Source organism: Typopeltis vanoorti, chromosome 17, assembly GCF_054136105.1.
Source record: "Typopeltis vanoorti isolate ZY-2024b chromosome 17, IOZ_Tvanoo_1.0, whole genome shotgun sequence".
Taxonomy (NCBI): Eukaryota; Metazoa; Arthropoda; class Arachnida; order Uropygi; family Thelyphonidae; genus Typopeltis; species Typopeltis vanoorti.
The window spans coordinates 52488387-52515927 of record NC_143565.1 but is presented as its reverse complement, the minus strand read 5'-3'; the positions used below and the strand labels follow the sequence as shown (position 1 = coordinate 52515927).

General features: G+C 35.3%; 1 protein-coding gene across 1 annotated transcript in view; it reads left to right on the top strand.

Moving 5' to 3' along the window:
* The window catches only part of LOC150097388 (protein phosphatase 1 regulatory subunit 21-like), a 505584-nt gene that overhangs the window by 149375 nt on the left and 328668 nt on the right, over positions 1–27541 (top strand). Inside the window, exon 8 of the mRNA XM_090407251.1 lies at positions 4517–4611. Coding sequence (XP_090263377.1) covers positions 4517–4611 — 95 coding nt within the window. The remainder of the gene's footprint in view (positions 1–4516; positions 4612–27541) is intronic.

The window sequence follows — 27541 nt, the reverse complement described above, 5'->3', positions numbered from 1 at the left end:
AAATGCCATCTGGACCAAGAGCCTTATTGGTATCAAGATTAATCGGGGTTTTCTTGATGTCCTTCTAGCAAAAGTTCAGAAGAGTCATGCAGTGGGCAGTTTGTAGTAATATGGGAGGTAATCCTTGATCATCCAATCAAGAGTTGGAATATAAAACTGATGCCAAGAGGTTCTCCTTTTCCTTGGGTGAGATTATCATAGTGTTATCAGGAAGCAAGCGAAAAAGAATTGGGAACAGAGGTAATGAAAGCTTTCATTCCAGTGAGGATTATTTCAGTTATACGTTTTAATGTTTTGCGTTATGAACAACACAAAGAGAGGGAAAAAATATATTTATTAAACGCACTAATATTTCTTTGATTTTCTAACATCATCAGAGCACAATTGTAACAGTGATAGGCACACAGAACTGAAGTACATAATTGAGGAAAACAGTTTAAATTGTAACATAACAGAACTGATGTGCTTACATGGCACTCCCTGTGGGTCAGATTAACACAAAGTTAATTTAGAGAAGTCAGGCTATCAGGTCTTAAAATGATAATCTCCCAGCTCTTTGGTAAATTAATGCAAAAATAGCCTCTGAGACATTTAATGACTTCTGTGGAATAAAGATGTTTTCCTCCATCTGATCCCATGTGAAAGAGTATCTAGAGCATGGTCTGTCAATCCCAACTTGCCATACAGATGATCATGGATGTAATTTTTGTGTTTCTTCAAGGCAGATGTTAACTGAGCTATCAGTCTGTCCGAAGTAGGCCATGCTGCAGGTACAAGGAACTTCATACACTTATTATTGTTATTATTACATGACACCTCCAGAGAGTTCAAGACTCATTGAGGAAGGGCACCAACTCTACAACACTGTCTCTACCATTCAATCCACCAACTAACCTCAACTACACAAACGTCATCTACCACCCACCACCACTAGTATTTTCACAGGCAATCGCAAACATCCATGCTCATGGCGGGATTCGAATCTGCAGCCTTTTGGCTGGAGAGCAGATATGCTAATCACTCAGCCAACCAGGTCGGCACTCAATATCAGAAGTATAATTAAATTATTTTGGTTAATATATACGAGGTGCATCCAGAAGAAAAAAAGATTTATTATACACTAAAATATCTACATACATACTTTATTTTTCCACATAGTCAGCATTGACTTCCAGGCATTTTTGGTATCATGGCACCAGCTTCTTCATACCCTCATCAAAAAAAAGTCTGCTGCCACTGAGTTCAACCACAGAGTCATGCTGTTCTTCAGTTCCTCATCTTCAAACCACTGAGATGGGAGCTACTTCTTCATATGCAGGAATAAGAGGTAGTCACTGGGGCAAGGTCAGGGTTATGCTTGAATTTTTTTTTTTTGCTTTCAGAGATGACGATTGTTGCTTGTTGCATTGATCGTTGTTTTGACTCGATATTTGTGTACAAAATCCACATTTTGCTGCCAGTCCCGATAAAGAAAAAAGTTCATTTCCTTCATTTTGTAATGCTCCAAAATTTTTTGTCCTGATTCTACTCATTGCTGTTTATGGGCAGCAATCAGCATTTCTGGGACCCATCTGGCACACAATCCTACACCCTAGCTTTTTTGTCACAATTTCATGTGACTGAGCATGACACTTCCAGGAATTCAAAAGAAAGTTCCATAATTGTGAAATGATGATTCTCATTAATTTTTGTGTTCACTCTTTACACCAAATTGTCTGTCACTAGACTTGGCCAGCCACTACGCTCTTCATCATGAACACTGTTGTGCCCTTCTTGAAACAATTAACAAGTTCCATAATTGTGAAATGGTGATTCTCATTAATTTTTGTGTTCACTCTTTACACCAAATCGTCTGTCACTAGACTTGGCCAGCCACTACGCTCTTCATCATGAACACTGTTGTGCCCTTCTTGAAACAATCAACACCATTGCCTTACCTTGCTGTCACTCATTACATTAGGCTCATAAACTTTACACAATCGTTTTTAAATTTCTGCAGCACTGTTGTTTTCTGCCAACAACAATTGTACCAACCACAATGTGAACCTCACAACTGGTGAGATTTTTTTATCACGGCATTCATAAATTCTTTGTAGAAGACAACAAATGATAACATGATGAAAGTAAAATGGTCGAAAGCTAGCTAATGGGTCATTCTATGCTACCATGCATACACAACCCCTCACCAATATCTTATTCAACAGTAAATTGTTGTTGGCAGAAAACAACAGTGCTGCAGAAATTTAAAAATGATTGTGTAATGTTTATGAGTCTAATGTAATGAGTGACAGTAAGGTAAGGCAATGCTGTTAATTGTTTCAAGAAGGGCACAACAGTGATCATGATGAAGAGCATAGTGAGTGGCCAAGTGTGGTGACAGATGATTTGGTCTGTCACCACACAGAATATGTGCCTTGTATTCTGTATTGTAATATTTCTATCAAAATCCCATAATGCATTTTGATAGAAATATCAAAAATTGAACATGTCATAATTAGCTCTTTTCTTTATGCAGATGATGTTATACTCCTAAACACATCTAGTGCAAGTCTCCAGGATTTTCTAACTAAATTGAATAACAGCTGTAACAAATTTCATATGAAAATCAGCAATAAAAAAAATCAAAACTATGAAAATATAAGCAGGAGCATAGAAAGCTTCAGCTGTATTCTGAATGGAAATACTATAGAATAAGTAAAAGATTTAAGCTATTTAGGCACGGTTTTTAGTGAAGATGGCAGGTTATATATCTAGAAACAGACAACAGAGTAAGCAAAGCTGATATGGTGTGTAGCCATCTGAATAAATTTATATGGAATAAGAGAGAAATTATCCAAAATACCAACCTAGCAGTATACGAGAAAGTGTTCAAACCAGTTTTAAGTTATGGATCTAAGAGTTGGGTTTGAAATAAAGGCACTTGATCAAAGACTAGAGACCACAGATATGAGGGTTCTGAGATGAATTAGAGAGTGAACTGATGGTATCAAGGGCAGAATCATATTAAAACTGACGATATTAGAAAGGAACTTGACATTATTAGCATTCAAGAATGTGTCAGCAGAGCTAATCTAAGGTTGCATGGCCACTCAAATAAAATGGGTGAGGAAGAATTTACAAAACAGGTCTTTAATGCCAAGATGGCAAGAAAGAGACCCAGAGGAAGATCAATGTCTAGGTATATTGATTCAGTTAGAAGTTCCTTAGAAACACAACGTTAGATATGAAATATTGGAGTTCTGACAAGTAATAGACTGATTTGGAGGAAAATTGTTGATAGGAGATTAATAATAATGTAAACTTAATCATGTAGTGCTGTCATAGTAACTTGAACATCCCTTGGGGGGGGATGCATATCAGGAGATCGATGATGATAATGACAGTTTTAGTGACATGATGCTCCCGTGAATCAACTGATTGTTGTCATTTTCATGAACTGTTTATGATATTATTGCTCCCTATATCTGTGTTTGGTGTTTCACCATGAATATTTATAATATTTTGTTTTATTTTTGTTAATATGGCCAATAAAATTCATAGTGATGGTTCTGTTGCTTCTAGTGAAAAGAAAACAATGTTTAAAACTGTTACACTACATACTGAGATTAAAGTTAAATGTAGTGACAGTGGTTATCAAACACTAAGATAGGCTGCAGGCTAAACTTACTTCATACTACAGTTGTTAAAATAAACGAGATGAAGTTTTTAGTGAAGTGAAAAGTGCCATACTAGTCAATATCATAGTTAAATGTGACAATTTTATTGCCAAAATGAAAAACTTAAAATGGTGTAGATTGATGACCAAACTGCTTGGATTGTTCCTTTAAGCCAAGCTGTTCAGAATAACTTTTTTTTTTTTTTTTGTTTGTGTTGATGTAAATACTTTATTTACATTTATACACATATCAAACATTACATTGACTGTTTAAAACATTATTAAACCATTATATGCATCTATATATATACATCTACATGTGAGGGGGGGGGGGGGGGAAGGCAGTGATTCACTAGGCAACAAAATTCTAGAACCTGACACCTGTTGTCTGTCTGGGGATATGCCTGTACCTTTATGAAAAGCCAGTATATAAGCCTTATGATCAGATCCTGATTAATTTGCACCTAGATCACCTTTGCATATTTAAATAACACCTGAGGAGAGAAGAAGACTAATCTCATTTCAGAATAAAAGAAAAAGAACAGTATTATATGATTTTTTTGGAGATGAGATGTCATTCAGGTATAAAGGAATGACGTCTTGTGTATTTCATTTCCAGCCATTAACCTTCAAGATATTGAAGATTTTAACATTATTTGATGTAGCTGTGCAAGCATTTTAAATTTTTCTTAAAGCACTCCATAAGTTTGATACATGAAAATATATTTTGCTATTTGTATTGCATAAAATTAAGTTTTTTGAGTTATTTAATATTTTGGTTTTTAAATATTGTGTTATTTAGGTAATGTAACAAATATAATCCATTCCAGAACTTCCTAATAGTTTATTTTTCTAATATAGTCAACTAGAATTACAAGCTGTTCAGGTAGATATGGGATCAAGGTTGGAGCTAGCCACTAAACTTCTCCAAGAAAACGTGCCTTTTATTGATTCAAGTATGTATTTTAATAATAGTTATAAATCATAGAATTAAAAGATGCATTAATGTGCGGTATAAAAAGACAAAGAATGATTCAAATGAGTATTTTAGTAACAGTTACAAATCACAGAATTTAAAGTTATTCTTATTAAGAGAGCCCTCCAGGGAGTCAGAGACTCATTGAGGGAGGCCACATACCACACACTTACCAGCTATCATACTTATTCTTGAATTCATTCACATTGCTTGCACTCACAACATCCAATTGCAATCCATTCCAATCATGCACCACCCTCTGAGAGAAAAATCTAGCCTTCACACCCTTCTTGGCAGCCTTCATTCTCAGCTTCCAAGGATGCTCTCTCTCGTCCTTTCCCCACCCCCCATAAATTGAAAAATTCCATCAATTGAAATCCTGTATGACATTTCAGAAGTTTGTAAGTCTCAGTCATATCACCCCTCTTTCTCCTGTTTGCTAGTGTGTGCAGTCTAAAAATTCTCAATCTTTCTTCATAATCAGTATTCCACAATCCTGATATCTCTCCAATATATCAGAATCACAACTGAAACTAGGAGAACCAGACCTGTGCACAATAGTCCAAGTGAGGTCTTATCAAGGCCTTATCTTTACATGTGAACATTCGTTTCAGCATTGCAATTATCTTTTGATGTTTTAAGAATACTTGTGACATAAAGACTGAATAATATATGCACATAAACACAAGAAAGATATTTAATTAACCAAATATTTCGGTCTGGAAATAGCAGACCATCTTTAGTGGCACTACAAGAACAGTTTTAAAAAAATACAAGGTGGAATACTAACAATAGATCATTTAAAAATAGAACAAGCTGCGTGATGTTATATACTAAGTATTAAAGGGAATATTTTTAAGCAGAGACATGATTGAAATAAAGATATTAATTAATAATATTAAATAACATAAAATTAATATGAATTAATGAGTTATCCTGATTAGACTTTCCCAGATTTTTGATATAAATATAGTCATTCCGATTCAGGTTAGGATGATGGAGTAAGGCCTCTGCACTTTCTTTGAATAAACATTCAAATTTATAACAGGATCTATGTAAGAGGAGTTTTTGACCAAAGGATGTTGTGGTTAGTTTCAATCCCATGCTGAGCCAATCCAGATTTTTCTGGTTTGTTGTGATGAATGGAGGATTGATGTTCTTGGATTTTTTTTTCAAGAGAACGTCCAGTTTGTCCAAAATAGGAGAGATCGCAGTTGCAGGGAATTTGATAAACTCCAGGAAGAGATATAGTTGAGCGTTTGTCTTTAGGAGAAGGAAAATGGGAAGATAATTAATAGGTGAATACGTAGCTGTTAACTCATATTTCTTCAGAATTCTTGTAATAGGGTCTGAAATCCCAGAGATGTAAGGAATTGGAATTCGACGTATTGAATCCTCATTGTTTTGTGGTGGATTATAAGAATCAAGAAGATGTTGAGTACTCTTTTCGGAAAAGTCATTGAGTTTTGTGTTGTTAGATAGTAGAAAGTTCTTTCTGTAGAAAATTACAAGTAGAACAATTAGTTTTGGCTCTTCTGATAAGACATTTTATGATTCCTGTTTTTTGACAAGGATGATGGGCTGATTCTTTAAGAATATAATGATCTGTGAACGTTGGTTTCCTGTAAACTGTAGTTGTAAGAGTATTTGAAGGTGACTGGATGATGAGAACGTCTAAAAAAGATAACTGGTTGTTTTCTTCCATTTCCATAGTAAACTTTATACGATGATGTAAGGAATTGATACTGTTTAAAAAAGAAGGTAAGGAGGCTGTGTTGTGCGGCCATACAGTAAAGATGTCATCTATATATCTTACCCAAAACGATGGTTGAGGGGAAATAGATGAGAAGAGAACTTTTTCTAGATGTTCTAAATAAAAGTTGGCTAAAGCAAGAGAGAGAGGATGTCCCATGACCGTTCCTTCTACTTGGCTGTAAAATTTGTTTTGACATAAGAAATATCCAGAGTGTATTACGAAATCGAATAGTTTTATAATGTCTTCTGGAAAGATGTCAGCAAGTAATTTTAAAGTCTCCTTGAGAGGTACATTTGTATATAAAGATTCTATATCAAAGCTCACCATAAGATCTGTAGGTTGCAATGAGACATTTTTTAATTTTTCTAAGAAATCTGAGGAGTTTTTTAGAAAGGAACTAGAGTTGCCTATGTGAGATTTCAATAATTTAGCTAGATATTTGGCTATACAGCAAGTAGGAGAATCAATACAATCTACTATTGGACGAAGAGGAAAGTCAATCTTATATATTTTAGGAAGACCATAAAATCTAGGAGATCTTGCAAAATGAGTTTTAAGTCTTTCAATTGTGTCTTTGGTGGCATTTTCCCCATGAAGGATTGAAATTTGATGTTTTAAGGATACTTGTGACATAAAGACTGAATAATATATGCACGTAAACACAAGAAAGATATTTAATTAACCAAATATTTTGGTCTGGAAATCATCTTCAGTGGCACTACAAGAACAGTTTTAAAAAAAAATACAAGGTGGAATACTAACAATAGATCATTTAAAAATAGAACACGCTGCGTGATGTTATATCACTAAGTATTAAAGGGAATATTTTTAATCAGAGACATGATTGAAATAAAGATATTAATTAATAATATTAAATAACATAAAATTAATATAAATTAATGAGTTATCCTGATTAGACTTTCCCAGATTTTTGATATAGATACACAGTCATTCCGATTCAGGTTAGGACCATGGAGTAAGGCCTCTGCACTTTCTTTGAATAAACGTTCAAATTTATAATGGGATCTATAAGAGGCGAGTTTTTGACCGAAGGATATTGTGGTTAGTTTCAATCCCGTGCTGAGCCAATCCAGATTTTTCAGGTTTGTTTTGATGAATGGAGTATTGATGTTCTTGGATTTTTTTTTCAAGAGAACGTCCAGTTTGTCCAAAATAGGAGAGATCGCAGTTGCAGAGAATTTGATAAACTCCAGGAAGAGATATAGTTGAGCGTTTGTCTTTAGGAGAAGGAAAATGGGAAGATAATTTGTTAATAGGTGAATACGTAGCTGTTAACTCATATTTCTTCAGAATTCTTGCGATAGGTTCTGAAATCCCGGAGATGTAAGGAATTGGATTGTCAATATATCTGGACGTCCTCTAACTGATAGCGAAACCCTCATCCTGTCAAAAGGACATGATTTTTCTATTGTTCCTAATAAGATACCATATCTAGATTTCCTAGTTAGCATTGAACGGAATCTCAGTCATCTAACTAGTGATAAAGCTAATGCTCTTTGCCAAGAAGTCGCTTCTTCTCTAATTAAGGCCAAACTTCCTCCTTTCAATATATCTCTTTCTGAAATTAAATCTTTACAGTCCTTGAGAAAAAACAATCACCTCATTATCACCAAAGCTGACAAGGGGAAAGCAACAGTAGTTATGGACTCAGCAAATTACAGAAGAAAACTCTCTCTTTTACTTCGATTTTACTTGTATGTCGCTTGTCAAATCCTTCCGAATATCGTTAATGTACAGATTGAATAACAGTGGACCAAACACTGATCCTTGTGGTACACCACATTTACCTTAAACCTTGCAGACTCAGATCCCCCGTATACCACTTTTTGATACGTGTCAGTTAGCCATCCTCTTATCCATGTTAAATTGTATAACCCAAACCCAATTTCTCCAATTTATGCAGCATTCTGCCATGCAGTATTCTGTCAAAAGCCTTAGCAAAATCGAAAAGTATCATGGTGTATCCATTTCCCTTGTCTAGTTCAATGGTAACATTGTTATAGAATGTGAGCAAGTTGCTAAAACATGACCTTCCCTTAGTAAACCCATGTTGCTCATTGCAAAGTAGAGATTCACTGTCAACCCATTTCTGATTGCTGGCCCTAACCAGTTTTTCCAAAATCTTCACCACCACTCCTGAGATACTAATTGGTCGATAGTTGCATACATCGGTTCTTTGCACCACCCTTGTGCAATGGAATTACCATACATTCCTTCCATTCCTGCAGAATCTTCCCTGTTCTGAGACTCATATTAAACATCCTGGTCAAAGGAATGGCCAGTTCAGCTGAACACATGTGCTGATATTCCATCAGTCCCTATTGCTGAATTCTTATTCAGTTTGTGCAACAGCTCTAATACCTTGGCCTCACACATCTGCATTTCTTCATCTAGTGAAGAGGTAACAGTGAGCTCAATGTTGCATTCACTAGGTTGATAGCTTTTAATGAAATGGGCACTCATTAGCTGAACAACCTCTTCTGCATCTGTAACCCCTCACGCCATCTGGATTTAGAAGAGTTATTCTTTCATATTCATTCTTTCTTTTATTTGCAGCATATCGATAGAATTCTTGTGGGTTGTCTTTAGCACGCAGAGCCAGTTTCTTTTCATAATCAGACTTTGCTTTCCATACAACAGTTGTGACTATTCTAGCCTGCTGCTTATAACATTAATAACAGACGTCATCCTTATGCAAACTGTATTCCTTCCACATCGTCCTTTTCTTACGAAACTCTTGCTTAATAAGATTACACATCCATTTGACTCCTCCTCTATTTATTCTTTGAACTCTTGGGACACATTCTGATATTGCATCATTTAAATATTGTTTAAGTGCTTCCCATGCACTGTCGATATTCTTTCCATCCAGCAACTGATCCCATTCCACTGAACTCGGTATACTCCTCAGTTGATCATAATTTCCTGCATTGTAGTTCAGCATGTAACCTTTTCTGAATGGAACATTTATAAACTTAGTCACTTCCCAAGCGAGTACTTCAAGATCATTGTCACCAACTGGAGGTAGAATTATGTCTTTAACTTAAACACCTTCTGACACTATAATCAAATATAACACTCTTTGATCTTGAATTCCTTCTGTCACATGCTGCTTGAGGAAGTTGTATCACAACAGCTCAATAAATTCATTTTCATTCTTCTCATGAGATTCTACTGCTACCCAATCAATATTTGGATAATTAAAGTCTCCCATTATGATTACTCTTTTTATGCTCACCTTTTCTATTTGGTGTTGCATTTCTTCATTATAACATAAAATTAACATAAAACATTTGAAAAGATTATTCAAATTAAGTTGATATTGAATCCAACATTATTTCATAGCCGAATATAGCGACTATAAAAGTTTCGGTGGATGCAAGCGTACGCAACCTTACATGACAGGGCAACTCATAGTAAAGGTGGAGCAAGCTCCGATCACTGTCCTTAGTATTTTACCATAATGTAAAACACATCTCCTAGGAGATGTATGATGTTATACATTGTGGAGGGAGGTCACTACCCAGACAAGTTTCAACCTTTTTTGAGGTCTCGTCAGTGGGAGCTAGACCAAGAATACTCAGAATGAAGTGATGCAGAACTTGTACTTTATGATACGAGTTGCAAAAAAAAGTGTCACATTACAAAAGGCACCAAAAATTACTGAAAAAGAGAGCCAAAAGGCTTCACTTCGGCAATGCAAAATTATTCAAATCAATTGTATATTGATTTGAATAATTTTGGATTCAATATTAGTATATTGAATCCAACATTATTTCATAGCCAAATATAGAAACTACAAAAGTTTCATGCCAAATATAGAGACTATAAAAATTTTGGTGGATACAGGCGTACGCCCACCTTTGATGACAGGTTCAAAAAAGGTCGGAACCGGTCTGGGTAGTGACCTCCCTACCCAGTGACCATAATCTAAAACATTATGGTCACCGGGTCGTGACCATTATGGGAAAATACTAAGGACAGCGATCGTAGCTTGCTCCACCTTTACTATGAGTTTCCCTGTCATGAAAAGTTGGCAAACGCTTGTATCTGCCGAAACTTTTATAATCTCTATATTCGGCTATGAAATGATGTTGGATTCAATATTCACTTAATTTGAATAATTTTGCATTGCTGAAGCCTTTTGACTCTCTTTTTCAGTAATTTGAAAATATTTTATTTTATGGGTATTCCAGTATTTCATCAAAGTCAAACTGCCATCATCAGGGATCAGAGAACAATGATATGTGCACACATACACTAGCACTGGATAACTGAGGCTGAAGAAAGGCAACCGAAGTTGGTCCTAGACTCCTAAATAGTGTCCTCTAGTGGACTAAAATGGGTGGTCTTAGGCTGGGCTGAAGATCTGAGGTGAGTGTTTCCCAAATTTGGGGCAGTTTCATGCACCCAATTTGTTGAGGTTTGAAAAGTTACTCAGGGCTGAGGTAGATTCCAGAACTAGCCTGTCATATTTGTATTTGCTGCAGTGGAGTAGAGTGGCCTTTATCCAGTGTATCCCGTGTTGGGTGTCTGAAGCATGGGCAGCAAGTCTAGAGTGATCATAATGGTGGAACCAGATGTAGTCCATATGTCCAGAAATCCTGATATTGGCTATCCTGCATGTTTGGCTATAGTAGGACAGTTTGCAACTGCAACGGACCTAGTAAACACCTGGCAGATCTTTGGTAGAGCAGATAAGGGATGCTAATTTTTTTATGTAGTCTGTAAATGGTTGGAAGGCTGTATTTCTTTAGGATTTTTACTAATGTTCAGATATGCTCCAGATAAATTTTATGATCTCTGTTCTGAAGGGGGATAGGTTGCAGTCAAGGGGTTTTAATATTTTTTGGATTTTCAGGGGTTGTAGCCATTGGCTAAGAAAGTGGTGAGAATGTGGTCAGTTCAATAGTTATCAGCACTGTTATCAGAACTGATTAGTTTTGCCCTGTTATGTAATATTTTTATAATCCCATAATGTTGGGGGGGGGGGTAACTCTTGGTGAATGTCTACCAGTATGCATGTTTTTTTTTGTAAACAAAGAATACCAGGTATCCAACAGGCTGGCATGTAATCAGAAGGTCTAGGAATGGGAGACTGTTGCTATTTTCCTTTTCTAAGGTGAACTGGATCTTGGGATTTTGATTGTTTAGATGTGTTAAGAAAATGTTGAGTGTATCCAGGCCATGTGGCCAAACGGAGAATACATCATCCACGTGACATAGTCAAACAATTGGTTTATGTGAGGAGTAAGACTTCCAAGATCTCCATGAATGTCATTGACCAGTGGTGGAGAATCCATGGCTATTCTCTCTATCTGTTTATAAAATTTTCCTTGCTAAACAAAATAGCCAGAACTCATGGTGAAATGAAAGAGGGCTGAAATATCAGGAGGAAATATAGCTTGATAAGGTCTAAGGTGTCTTTAAGTGGAACATTAGTGAATAGCGAGGAGACATCACAACTGACCAATATATCAGTGTCTTGGAGTGTGAGGTTTCTGTACTGACTTGAACTGGACTGAGTTTTGTGTGAACGGTGTTGCCAATATATTGAGAGAGCACTTAGGCTAAATGTTTCGCTAATTTGTATGTGGGTGAATCAATGCCAGTGCCATCCACAGTGGAGCATAATGGCTCATTTTGTTTATGAATTTTTGGTAGCACATATATCTGGCAGTGGGGAGTGGGTCCATAGTTATACGGTTTTGGTTTATTGATGACAGATTTTTACCTACAACCCGTGCAAAATTCAAAACATATTTAAACCCCTTAACTTCCCCCCCCCCCCCCTTTCCCCTTCAGAACAGAGACTATACAACATCTATCACTATTCCATTTATTCAGGCCACATCTGAAAAATTAACAAAAATCCTAAAGAAATGCAACCTTATAAACACTTACAGACCACATGAAAAATTTGCATCTCTTATCCACTCCACCAAAGACCAGCCAGGCCACATTCCCTAGACCTGCCAGGTGTTTACTAGCTCCCTTGCAGTTGCATACTGTCCTACTACAGCTAAACAGGCAGGATAGCTAATATTAACATTTCTGAACAGATGGACTACATTTAGTTCCACCATTATGATCATCTGGACTTGCTGGCTATTCTTTGGACACCCATCACAGGATACACTGGATAAACACCACTCTATTCCACTTCAGCAAATACAAATATGACAAGCTATTTCTGGAATCTACCTCAACCCTGAGAAAATTTCCAGACCTCAACAAATTGAGCACATGAAACTGTCCCAAATTTCGGAAATGCTCATCTCAGATCTTCAGCTCAATGAAGACCACCCAGTTCAGTCCACTAGGGGATACCATTTAGGAGTCTAGGCCCAACTTTGGTTGTCTTTCTTCAGCCTCATTTACCCAGTGTTAAAATATGCATGCACATATCATTGTTCTGTGATCCCTGATGATGGCAGTTTGACTTTCTCAAAATATTGGAAATATTAGTTATTATAATTAATATTCAGTAGTATACATACACTTTATTCACTATATTCAATATATACACTATATTCAGTATACATACACTTAAATTATAGATAAATCTGGAAAAAACAAAACTGAGGATCTTCTCCACTGATAGAAAAAATAGACACAATTACAACCCTCAAATCAAAATATATAATACCAAAATAGGAAAAACAGTCTCCAAAATACTTAGGCCTAACTGTAGATACTAAACTGAGATTTACAACTATATTACAAATATATCTAATAAAGCTCTTAAAAAGCTTAATTTCATCAAAATGCTTTGTGGAACAAATTGGGATGCAAAACTGAAGACACTCAAAACTACATATATGACATTCATATGACCCACTATGGAATATGCCTCATCAAATTGGGGTTCTGGGCTCCAGCTTCTACTAGCTAAGAAGAAAAATTTGACAGAGTACAATCAAGAGCAGCAAAAATTATTATAGGTGCAGTCTCATTCAAATAATTTAAAAACTCAACAAGAGTGTGGGCTTCACATATTAGAAGAAAACTCTTCACAGTTAAATTCACTGGCAGAATCAGGAGCCAACAACAGGATCAGATCTCACTCAGGACTTTCATTGCCTGGACAGGAAAATCTCGACTAAAGAGATCATCTACTTTACAATATAATCATGAAATTAGAAAACAGATCAATTTAGAGCACCTGTCCATTGAAATAAGCAAAGAGCCATTCTTTTCCACTATACTACCAAAAAAACACGATTAACTTAAATCTCCTAGAGTCCTGTTCAGAAAAGAATTCACAGCAGGAAAATAAAAGAAAAGGACTTGACACTATACATCACTTAAATAATCTAACCATGTCATTGCCTGCACTGATGGATCATTTGATGAAGCACTCAACCAAGGAGGTACAGGGGTTTTTCTAACTCTACCTGGAGGTGAGGAAACACACATCAAAATCACAGCTGGCAAAATAGCTTCAAACTTCACTTGTTTACTGGAAACCTACATATACTGGCAAATATGTACACATAAACATCTACCACCACCCAACACAAAAACTAGGTGTCATTAATACACTAAGAAACAGAGCTTTGAAGATTTACTCCAATGAACAAGCACTTAAAGATGAATTAAAAGTATCAGCAATACCTTCCTAAAAAATAGCTACCAAAATACTATCAACAAAGTTCTTCACAAGACCTCACTTAAAAACAAAAATAAACTAGACTACAATAAAACTGTAACCATTCCATATGTTAAAGGGATATTAGACAAAATAAACAGAATATTATAGAAATACAACCTTAAAGCAAAGTTTAACCTTCTCCAAAATTAAACAACTTGCTCAACTCATCCAAGGATCCACTTCCTCCGCTGGCCTACCCTGGAGTATACCGTATTCACTGCACCTGCAATTTGCCCTATATAGGAGAAACAGGATGCACATTCCTATCAAACAAAAGGAGCATAAATGGCACATTAAATTTAATAGCTATGGTGAAGCTAGCCTGAATGATCATGCCCTGAATGCTTTACATAGAATTGACTGGAAAAGCACCTGTTGTTTACATCACACCAAAACGTGGTATGAACATAAATTTAAGGAGGCCTGTGAAATTCTTATAAACTACTCTAATCTTAACATTAATGATGGTCTAAAAATCCCAAGAATGTTGAAGGCACATACGAGGGTGGTCTGAAAAGTTCTGGCCTCGACCATAGATGGCAACACAATCGTCAAGATTTTTTTTCTAAGTTGGTACATCTGTCATAAGCATCCATGTGAAATTGTAAGTCATTCTATCAAGTAGTTTGTTTTATGCAGCTGGCTGAAGCAAAAGTGTTGTCTGTGTCCCATTTCTCAATTTTATCCATTTCAAAAATGGATAAAATTGAGTATCATGTGGTTATAAAATTCTTTGTAAAAGAAGGTTGAGTGCCAAAAGAAATTCATTCAAAGTTCATAAAAGTTTATGGGCACTCTTCTCCTTCGCTTTCTACAATTAAGAAATCAGCTGCCTGGTTTAAATGTGATGATCCACGTGAAGGACGTCCAAAAAGTGTAACAACACCAGAAATCATTGATCCAGTGCACGATATGGTATTGGATGGCTGGCGAGTCAAAGTGTGTGAAATTGCTGAGACTATAGGCATTTCAAAAGAATGTGTAGGATATATTTTGCATGAAGAATTGCAAATGAAAAAACTTTATGCAAGATGGGTGCCAATCAAAAACGCACTTGCATGAAAATCTCTGAACAGTGCTTGGAGCGTTTTAACAAGAATAAAACTGATTTTGTGCGTCGATTTATTACTATGGATGAGACTTGGATTCACCATTACACACCGGAATCCAAACAGTAGTCAAAACAGTGGACAGAAGCCAATTGTTCAGTGCCAAAGACAGTCGGTTCCATCAGCAGGAAAGGTCATGGCATCAGTGTTTTGGATGCTAAAGGAATTTTGTTTATTAATTATCTTGAAAAGGGTAAAACAATAACCGGGAAATATTATTCCGATTTTTAGCCAGACTAGACAAAAAAAAATTTGTGAGAAAAGACCCGGTTTGCAGAAGAGAAAAAATCATCTTTCATCAGAACAATGCAGCTGCCCACAAAGGTGTTTTGACAATTGGGAAATTTAAGGGATCTGCACTATGAATTGTTGGAACATCCACCCTATTCCTCAGATTTGGCTCCCTCTGACTTCTCTCTCTTCTCAAAACTAAAACTCTTCCTCGCTGGTCAGCGTTTTTCTTTGAATCAAGAGGTGATTGCAGCTGTAGTGGAGTATTTTGCAGATCTTACTGAGAGCCACTACAGGGACTGGATAATGGTGCTGGAGCATCGTTGGAATAAATGTATTAGTCTTAAGGGAGATTATGTTGATATATGAAAATAACTTTGAAATTATAAATTCGTTTTTTCATTGTTAGGCCGAGAACTTTTCAGACCACCTTCACATTCTACCTACATAACCTTTCTCTCTAATAGTTAATTATAAATAGAACTGTAGGTAATCCAGGATCTGAAATCTAATATAACAATTCTCATGTTAAATTAGGATATCATTTTTGCTATAATAAAACTGTCTATAGGGAAAAAATTGTTCACTGATGCTGTCTTAAATAGAATATAGCTTTGATGTAGTTATTTTATTTTATTTCATTTATTTTAATTCGATTTAATCTAATTTTTTACTGGATGTCAGGCCAGTAGAACAACTGTTGATGAAATCATTCTCTTTAGCATACTGTGTGAAATGTAGAGATGATGACCTTCATATGAAGGTCAAAATGTTGGGAAATTAAAATTATTATTTATTACACAGTTATAGAGTCCATAATTTGTCTAAAATGAAAGCCATAAACAGCTCTCAAGTTCTCTCTAATCCAGTAATAAACATTACAGAAGGAATAACCATCTCTACAGCAACTCAAAATCTGCACTTGAGGCATTAAAAAAATGGAAAAACAAAAAAACTCACACAGGAACTTCATGAACAACAAACAACTTTAAATTTGAAAAATAAGAACTGTACACTGCAATGGATACCAGCCCATGTAAATATTGAAGGCAATGAAAGAGCAGACAGACTAGCCAAAGAAGCAAGATACTTACCTCAAATATTACACTCACTATCAACTAATGTTAAATCTATTGCAGAAATAAGATTGGTAAAACAAACTATCAAGAAGAAGAATGAAATCAGCAAAATTAATGAAAATAGAGAAATAACCACAATCATCACAAGTCTAAGTATAGAACATTTTAAAGGCAGGAAAATTCAGCCAGATAGTACTAGAAGCTATGAAATATGCAAGAACTTTCCAGAAGTCAAACTAACACCTGCCCCTATGTCTATTCTTGTCCAGCAATTGCCACTACTCCACAGAAAATTGACAATAACCTTACAGAAAAGCTCTACTCCATCAAAGTTCAACTGATTGCCAAAGCAGTTCTACAGGCCCACGGCCATATCTAGAAGCTCTTCAACGGACTTGACAACAACAACAATTAATTATTATAATTAATATTCAGTATACATACACCTTAATTTCCTGAAAAATAGCCAACTACCAGAGTAATAAAATATTAAATGCAATTTAATCTTTGTCATTTTATATCACAACATTTAGATGTGTGTACTGCATATTCAGATTCACTTGATGGTTTTTTATCATCATCAGAGAACTCCAGAAATCAAGGATTTATAGAGGGAGACCATAGATTTTTATGTGGCTCCCGCACATGAAAGATGTTTGTGAAATGTATAGTTTGTTAGTGCCATGATTGGGTTAGTGCCAGGATAAGGACTTCTTTTCTATTTTTTATTAATTATATAAAATATCTGCATTTTTAAAAATTTATTTTTTACACAGTCCAGAAACCTTGCTCTAGAGTCCAAACGTTGAACTTTTTCAAGCCACTTCTAGCCTCCAATAAGTAGGGTGGTAGTCTCACACTGGGTGATAAAATTAATCTCCCACCTAAAGACAATTACAAACTTACATACCCACAGCAGAATTCAAACCAGCAGACTTTTGGTTGAAGAGCAGATGTTCTAAACAACCCAGCAAACCAGGCTGGCAAAAGATAAAAATTGAAAAAGGAAAATAGATGAAGAAAAATATGTGAAATATCAATTACTACTGCTCATACTACTATGTAGTGTGGGGTAGTATTTGGTATTTCATATATTGCTTTAAATTCTTGGATAGTGAGGAACCTTTATAAGGTATTTCTCAATTGAAGGTGAGTTAGCTGGTCTCATATGGAGGTTTCAGAGTTTTTCTCCTCTCTGGAATTGTTTTTCATCCTGCAAAAGAAACTGGCCAGAAGACCAACACATTAAACAGACATCATATGCAGGCCTCAAGGACTTAATTGTTTTGGCTGTAATTCAGAATAATAACCCACCCTCAATTCTGCTTGATTATTTAGCAGAGCATTAGCAGATATTATTTATAATAGCTGAACCTTGGATCAGAGGCAGCTGTACGAACCTTTCAGCAATCATATCTTTGTAATTTGTGCATACCAAGTTTACCTAACTTTGACATACTTGTGATGGTGTTCATACACCCTGTAACCAGTAATCATTTTTGAAACTAGACTTTTTTTTTTTTTATTGTTATGCTAACATTGATTTTCTTACTTGCATATCTTTCAGTGATTTATACTAATCTGATTTATGAATATGATCAGTCTTGGAAGTTCTGCTAAGATAAAATATAAACATTTGTTTCTGAGGTATCATGATACTCCAATATGACTGTTAGTATTATTTTTCATTGTAACAATTTTTCTTTTCTTATTTTCTATATATTCTGTGAATGTATTGCTGAGTATCAAGAGAGAAAAATTTTGCCTGAATATGTAAATCTCTTCCAGAGATTTTGTGATAAATATGTACTGCGACTAATTCAGGATTGCAATAACCGTGAAGAGCAACACTTTTAGATTCCTGGGACCACATGACAGAAATTAATGTAATACAACACTTTGTGTCTTAAACATTTCAAATGTGTGTGTGTGTGTGTGTGTATTTCAAGCTGTATAACTGAGAGGAGACCTCCACTTAACCTTTAAAGGAATGTGGAGAACCGACCAGAGCTTCTGACCAAATGTCCAATCCTTACTTTCTTGTTATGCATCCTGTTGGGTATCTACCTGGATACTGAATGAACGACGATGGGCTGGCAATTTGGGATTTAGCCAGCCAAATTATAATCTTATTGGTTAAACCACAATATTAAATGATGGTACAACATGATAGAATTTCATGCCGGCTGGAGCGTCGCCCAGTTAAACAGGGCCCCTGTTGTTTTCGCCAGGGAACCAGGGCGAACAGCAAAAAGTCAGTTACTGGAACAAATCCTAAAACATGCCCCAACTCAATATCACCAGAATTGAAGATCGGTACTATCAACATAAGAAGCCTGAATGGCAAAGAAATGGAGCTAGCTGAGAAATTAGATAAGTACCAGATCGACATAATAGGGGTGACTGAAACAAAAAAGACCAAAACTGGTGACCTATTTCTGAGCAATAAATATAAAATGTTATATTCAGGCAATGACAATCAAGGAAAAGGAGTGGCCATAGTATTCAACATTAAATACGAGGCTAATCTTCTTGAATGGCAGGCAATTTCAAGTAGAGTGATGTGGGAAAATATGAGAATGGGGAACTGGACAATGAGACAATGAGTCTTATTTGTGTCTGTGGTCCCGTGGTCCCACAGAAGTTTCTCCTAAGGTAGAAGTGGAGGAATTTTTTGAGGCTCTAGAGAAAGCTACTGCCACAATGAAAAAGGAAAGGTTGGTCCTTGTCGAGGATCTAAATAGCAAAGTAGGAAATGATTGTCAGGCATACAAAAATATTTTGGGAAAATTTGGAGAAAAGAGCAAAGCTAATAATAATGGCAAATACTTGTTGGATTTCTGCTCAGGACATGGACTGGTTAATACTAGCACCATGTTCCAACATAAAAATGTGCACAAATTCACATGGAGAGAAGAGGCAAGGAATAAGAAAAGTCTCATTGACTATGTTATCGTTGATAGTGATGTTTTCTCCCTGGTGCAGGACACCAGAGTGTTCAGAGGATTTGAAATTGGAAGCGATCACTATTTTTCCTGCAAGATGGGATGAAAGAGGAGCAGGAAAAGCAGAATCAGAATATATGGAATGCTAAAAAGATGCAGGCATCCTTTGCTTACGTTAGGTTATGCTAACAGGCTTTGTAGAAAGTTTAAGAATAATGAATACCAGTTTTAATGAAAACAGTGTCCATGGGAGTACTTGTAAAAAATATGTAAGGCAGAAAGAAACCATATTTGAAGTGAGGCTGTTGGAGGAATAATGAAATAGCTCATTGCTTAGCTAAACTGCTCTGTTCTGCACAGCATAAATACTGTTTGATAGGTTTTTGGTGCATGGAAGGTTGTGCAAATTTGCAAGAAGAGTGATTTTTCTATCATAAAGCACTTTGTTAATAAAAAAAAAAAAAAAAAAAATTGGCAAACAAAAAAAATTGTTATGTTAGTCATAGAATGAAATTATATCTGATATTATCAACATGAGCACGATAATTTCTTTTGAGAAGCTAATACGTTATATATTCAGCAAGAATTGCATAAGTGTCAAAGTTACATGACTGGAAGGAGACATTTGTTAGTCTGTAATTAATGTGTAGAACCAACTAGGACTTCTGAGCCAGTGTCCAATCCTTCCCTTCCTCCTATGGTGTATCCAAATCACTAGTAGATTTAAAAAAAAAAAAAACTAAATAAAATTGTATTAAATATGGTTGTGTGAAACTTCTCAAGATTTGGGAAACTGATTATTGGATCTCGTGACCATAAGCCAAGGGGCTAGCTATCAGTACCCATAGAGGGTACATATTCTTAGGACTTGAGGCTTCTAGTCTAATATCTTACACTTATTGTGTGCTTTGTTAATTTTTATATTGTATCCCAGATAATGTCTGTGTGACAGATGAAATAATCAAACTATTAAATTTTTGTTTAATAATTTCTTTGTGTTGTATTTATTTAAACCTGAAGATGAACACACGTTCCTTTGTGGGATAGTAATTTGGAGCTTCGCTGAAGCTATTTGTATATGATTGCAAAACACAATTAGAGTGTGTGTGTGTTGACTTGGGGCTTGACTTAGTTACACAAAGCTCATGAATGTTTTTCATCAGGAGACTATGGTGAATGAACAGTAAAAATTCTGGACCAACCTAACTTCAGCAGAATTCAAGATAAGCACAAATAAAAAGCACATCATCTGAAAGATGTAGCTAGAAGAATTACAGAAATACCAGAGTACTGAATATTGGTGTTACTAGACTAAGCAAAAAAGATCTTTTTAAATAATAATTAAGAGACAAATTTTTTCAATTACTAAGGAGAGAGGTAGCTATAGTAATAGTAATGAGCACAGAAAATTAAGTTAAATTTCTTGAATGAAACTAACTTAAATCAGATGAGGTGGACAAATTTCGATATGGAAAATGGGACTATTTATTTCTGCTTATGATGCCATAGAAGGTTTTAACAGAGAAGTATAGCAATTTTTATTTTAATTAATTTATTTTTTTTTTTTTGAGTCATTAGAGAGACAGCAGTAGCTGCATTAAAGGAAGAGGAAAAGCTGGTCCTTGATAGAGACCTAAATGGTGGAATGGAAATCAATCCCAGAAATCTAAAAATGTTTCAGTTTAATTTAGAGGAAGAGACTAAACTAATAATATGGTAAGGTATATCTACTAGATTTCTCCTCGGAAAGACTAATGCCATGTTTCAGCATAAAAATGGGCATAAATTCACATGGATTCATATAAATTCATGGATTATGCTGTTGTTGATAGTGATTGATAGAATATGTTCAAGATACAAGAGCATACAGTAGACTTAAAATTGATAACCGATCATGATAAAAATGAGGAAAAAAGAACATATGTACTGAAGTTTTGAAAAAAACAAAATAGAACAAATACTGTATTTTCCGGTGTATAAGATGCACCCAAGAAATTTAATACAATTTTCTGGAAAAAACCTAAACTTTAAAGTATGATTTAAAAAAAAATGGATAAAATAATAGGTAATTTTTAATAGTAAACTGACCTTTCAGAGACTGCAAAACCCATGTCACTGCCATCTGACCCTTCTCTATCATCATTAATTTCTTATAATATAGAAATAATTTTGTCTTCATATTCTTTTGGCATTTTTTGACTGATTTTTGTTTTTGTATGCATACAAAGTCCACTGTGTTTTATGAAATGGTAACACCATGACGCACCACCTTTAAAATCTTCAATGTTATGCTCACGGGCTACTTTGCATGTGTACGAATCATTTTTGTTGAAATGGCAATGCCATTTTGCCGATTTTCTTGCAGCCATTTCAAAACTTCGGTCTCTAGTTCTTCTGACCACTTCACAATTTTTCCACGTTCCACGTGCTTTTCTTTACGCAAATTGTACAAAATCTCCTTCTGACCAAGCCAAGTTCTTAGCCAATGACGCGCTAAAAGTCATGTGAAGGTCACGCATCAATTTGATTGCACCATTAACCACCTACAAAGCTCTTGGAACATAAAAGGGAGTGCGTATGACTTTGAAAAGAGGAAGCAATCTTTACCTTCGTTATATAAGACACACTCCATTTTTAAGATTAATTTTTAAGGTAAAAAAGTGCGTCTTATACACCAGAAAATATGGTAGATGCCATTCCCAGAATATGGATGGCACACATTCAGCCCACATAACTTCTTTCCAAGTTCATTAGCAAATCCTCATCTTTATAACTGCAAGCAACAATTTCAGCTCTTATTTCAAATATTGGCTACCATCAGTACTGTTTGTGTTCTAATTTATGAGTAATTTCTAGTCAGATAACAGGATTCTAGCTTTGATGCAGGTTTTTTTTTTTTTTTTTTTTTTAACTAGCATACTAGTTGTGTTATAATTGACCAAATTCATGTGACATTAGCATAATGCATGTGTCATAATGTATTTTGTTTCTTTGTATATATATGTATAGAGTCTAGATGATAACCTAATATAACTGTTGAAATGTTCGGTGATTATTTTGGTTTATATCAAACCGAAGTTATTACTATAAATGATAGTTCTCTTCATAATTTATTAAAATGTACCCATGGGGAATGTACAGGATATTATGATAGTACTATACGAAAAAGTTAGATCATTACTAACTTCCTATGAACAATCTTCCTCCAAATTAATGTTATTTGTCAAAACTGCAGTATTAGCAGATTTTATATTTCTGTCTTCAAAAGCACGTCTTACTGTATCGATCCACCTAGATCTTGGTCTTCCTCTGGTTCTTTTTTCCTGCCATTCTGGCAAAGAACACTTGTTATGCTAATCTTCTTTCTCCATTTGTGTTTACCATACTACCTATGATTAGCTCTGCTAACTCAACTTTGTTAGCATAAATGCTAACAAAGTTGAGTTCTTTCTAATATCCTCATTTTTAATATGATACTGCCATTGATGCCATCTGTTCACTTCCCTAATCTTTATCAGAACTCTTATAACTGTAGTCTACAGTCTTTGATCAAGTGTTTTATTTCTAACCCAGCTCTCAGATCCATAAGTTAAAAGTTGGTTTAAACACTGCCTTGTTTATAGCTAGTTTAGTGTTTTGACTAATTTCTCTTATTCCATATAAATTTATTCAGTTGACTTATGAGTTTTTCTAATGCTGTTGTCTATTTTCATATTTAATTTGCCATCTTCACTATTGCTGAAATGTTTTACTTGTTTTATTTAACTTGCAGTTGATGGCAAATTTAATATGGCAATGTATAAAGTAATGAGTATTGTGTGGAAAAAACTAAATTAGAGTATGAAAAGAAATTGGCTATGCAGGCTAAAAGCAATAAAAAAGAATGGTACTCTAGTGCCAGAAGCTAATGAGATTGTTGAAATTTTTTTCATTTGGTTATGCTATAAATTAAAGATACCAAGAAATTATATACTTGGTTTAATCCTTTATCCAAGTGTGAGGAAACAAAGTATGCACCTGAAGTATTTTCAGGACTTTGGCAACTCCTGGTACAGGTGGTATGACTTCACATCACTTGGCTTAGTATCCCATAATGCAAAGCACATCTCCTTGCAGACATGTATAATGCTATGCATTATATGTGTGTCTATATGTTATGCATTATAGGAATAAAAAAAGTCTCATTGACTATGTTATTGTTGATTGTGATGTTTTCTCCCTGGTGCAGGACACCAGAGTGTACAGAGGATTTGAAATTGGAAGTGATCACTATTTAGTCTTGAGCAGGATAAAATTGAATTTAATTGAAAAGAATAACATGTAAGAAAGTTTTAAAATGAAAGTTTTTAAAATACACAAAGATTATTGAAGAAAAAATGAAAGAGTGTGAGAACAGGAATCAAACCTTGGAGATTCAGTGGCAAACTCTGAAGAAAACATTGATTGATTCAGCCAGAGAGCATGTGGTGAGGTTGTCTGTAAGGATAAAAAAATCAGAACTCCCTGGTGGACACAGGAAATTAAAGAAGCAGTGAAGGAAAAGAAGAAAGCATATCAAAAGTTCCTGTCGAATAAGTCAGCTTGTGCTCTTAGAGAATATAGAGACAAATGCAAGAATACTAAACATTGTGTAAAACTAGCTAAACAAAAGTCATGGGAGGACTTTGGCAAGAATATAGAAAATAAATATCAAGAAGGTGGCAAAATATTCTGGAGGTTGTTGAAGAAGCTTAGGAATGGAGGAAAGAGTGCTGTAAAAGGAATTAGAGACGATAAAGGTGACATGAAAACGGGAGAAAAAGATATCTTTGAAGTATGGAGTAATTACTTTGAAAAACTGCTAAATGAAACAAGCAGTGATGACAGCACAGTGGTAAAAAACACTGACCAGACATGCAGTCAGGAATATATATCCATACTCTTGAAGTAGAAAAAGCCATCAAAGGCTTGAAATATGGAAAGGCAGCAGGAGTAGATGATATTCGACCAGAAATGCTGAAGTATGGTGGTATAAGAGTCTTACAGTGGCTGCACTGCATAGTTCAGAAAACCTGGACAGAGGGACGAATTCCCAATGATTGGAGTAGAGCTCTAATAGTACCCATATATAAAAAGGGAAATAAAACTGCATGTGAGAATTACAGAGGTATTTCCCTACTGAGTGTTCCTGGCAAGATCTATGCAAGTATACTTGAGAAACGGTTGAGAAGAATTGTGGAAGAAAAGCTTGGTGAAGAACAAGCTGGATTCAGGCCAAATAGTGGCTGTCAGGATCAGATCTTCACTTTACGACAAATAGTCGAGAAAGCATGGGAATATAACAAAGATCTGTATTTAAGTTTTGTCGATTTGGAAAAGGCATATGACAAGGTGCCAAGAGAGAAGCTATTCAATATGCTGCAGTTATATGGTGTCATTGGGGCATTATATCAAGCAACACTTAGTCTTTATTTGAGTTGTAAGTCAGCAGTTAGAATTGAAGGAAGTACAGGAAGATGGTTTAATGTTAAATCTGGTGTGAGACAAGGATGTACATTATCCCCACTGTTATTCATTATCTATATGGATCACATTATGAAGGAAAGTGGCATTAAACATGATATCAAAATTGGAGATGTTAATGTCAGCTCTTTGCTTTATGCAGACGATGTTATACTTCTAAATAAATCTGCTACAAGTCTGCAAGATTCTCTGACTAAATTGAATAGCTGTTGTAATAGATATGGTATGAAGGTCAGCAATAAAAAGACAAAGACAATGAAAATAGGCAGAATCATTGAAAATGTCAACTGTGTTGTGAATGGAGAACCTGTGGAACAAGTAAAACATTTCAGCTATTTAGGCACGATTTTTACTGAAGATGGTAAATTAAATATAGAAATAGACAACAGAATCAGCAAAGCTGGTATGGTGGGAAGTCAATTGAATAAATTCATATGGAATAAGAGAGAAATTAGTCGGAACACTAAATTAGCTGTATACAAGACAGTGTTCAAACCAGTTTTAACTTATGGAGCTGAGAGCTGGGTCAGAAGTAAAACACTTGACCAAAGACTAGAGACCACAGATATGAGAGTCCTGAGAAAGATTATAGGCATGAATAGATGGCATCAATGGCAATATCATATTAAAAACGAGGATATTAGGAAAGAACTTGACATTGTCAGCATCCAGGAATGTGTTAGCAGAGCTAATCTCAGGTGGTATGGTCACTTAAATAGAATGGGCGAGGAAAGATTAGAAAAACAAGTGTTCTCTGCCAGGTTGGCAGCAAAACGACCCAGAGGAAGACCAAGATATAGGTGGATTGATACGGTACAAATTGCTTTAGACGATAGAAATATAAGATCTGATAATGTTGGAGTCTTGATAAGTAACAGACTGATTTGGAGGAAAATTGTAGATAGGAAATTAATAATGATGTAATTTTTTTTTCATGTAGTACTATCATATCCTGTACACCCCTTGAGGGTACATGGCAGGAATTTGATGATGATGATGATAAAAATAGGACTTCTGCATTACTTCAACCTTAGTATCACCTCTGGATCTGGCTTCCACTGAAGAGACCTCAATAAAGGTTGAAAACCAATCTGGGTAGTGACTCTTCCCATAATGCATAGCATTATGCATGTCCACAAGGAGATGTGCTTTTCATTATGGGATACTAAGACAAGCAATGTGAAGTCATACCACCTTTACCATGAGTTGTCCAAGTCCTGAAAATACTTCAGGCGCAAACTTTGTTTGCTCACACTTTGATAAAGAATTAAACCAAGTATATAATTTCTTGGTATCTTTAATTTATAGCATAACCAAGTGAAAAAACTTCCAACAGCTTTTTTCTAGTCCAGAGTAATTTAATAATAATGTGTGACACCTTTTGGCAACTCATATCTAAAAATATGACTACTGCATTACTTCAACCTTAATATCACCTCTGGGTCTGGCTCCCACTGAAGAGACCTCAATGAAGATCAAAACCGGTCTCGGTAGCGACCCTTTCCATAATGCATGGCATTATACATATCTGCAAAGAGATGTGCTTTGCATTATAGGATGCTAAGACAAGTGATATGAAGTTATACCACCTTTACCATGAGTTGCCCAAGTCCTAAAAATACTTCAGGTGCAAACTTTGTTTGCTCACACTTGGATAAAGGATTAAACCAAGTATATAATTTCTTGGTATCTTTAATTTTTAGCTAATGAGATTGTTCAATTAATGAGTGCTCAATTGCTAAGATAATCAACCAGGTGACAGGGTGCAAAGTGCTGCTATATTGGATGAAGAGTTAGAGATGCATGAAAATGAGGTTGAAGAGCTGTTGCATAACCTGGATAAGAATTTGTCAATAGGGATAGATGGAATATCAGCATGTTTTTTTATTATTAATAATTTTTTTTTTTTTTCATGTTGGGCCTACACACAAGAGCTTGGTTGATCAATCTATAGCATGTTAGTACAGTTTATGCGTAGTGGGTTGGGAAAGGAGAAACTTGTTTACATTTCATTTAAAAGTCTGTATATAGTGTTCCTTGTGAAATACATCAGGAGGAAGACTGTTCCACAGTACAGCAGTAGTAGGAATGAAGGAGGAGGAAAAGAAACTTGTTCTGTGGGTTACAAGGTGTACTGTGAAAGGATGTTGGGTGGCAGCTGTACATTTTCTAATGGACTCAGTACTGAGTGGGAGAATTATTGATGCTATTTCAGATGAACAAGTTAGTTGCTGTCGCGATATAATATATTTTGGATTCGATTCGTCGGAATCGAATGCATAACGGTGGAAGACAAAACGAAGCTAAGTTTTCATTATTGTATTTAGTCATATTTCGTTTTATTTAATTATATTTAGTGTACTTAAATGTTTTGTTTTGCTTGTAATTGTTTGTACTTTCTTTTTCTTATTTATTTAACGGAATTTATTAATTGAATAATTATTAAAGATTACGCTACTCGGCAGTAAGGAATGATGGTGGATTCAGCTGCAGTCTCAAGTGGCATATCGCCAAGTCCTCCGCCATTTATGAACTCTATTATAAGCAATATCATTAGGACTTTGTGGCATGCAGTACTTGCAGCATGTGTGTGTGTCTCGGGAATTGGATATG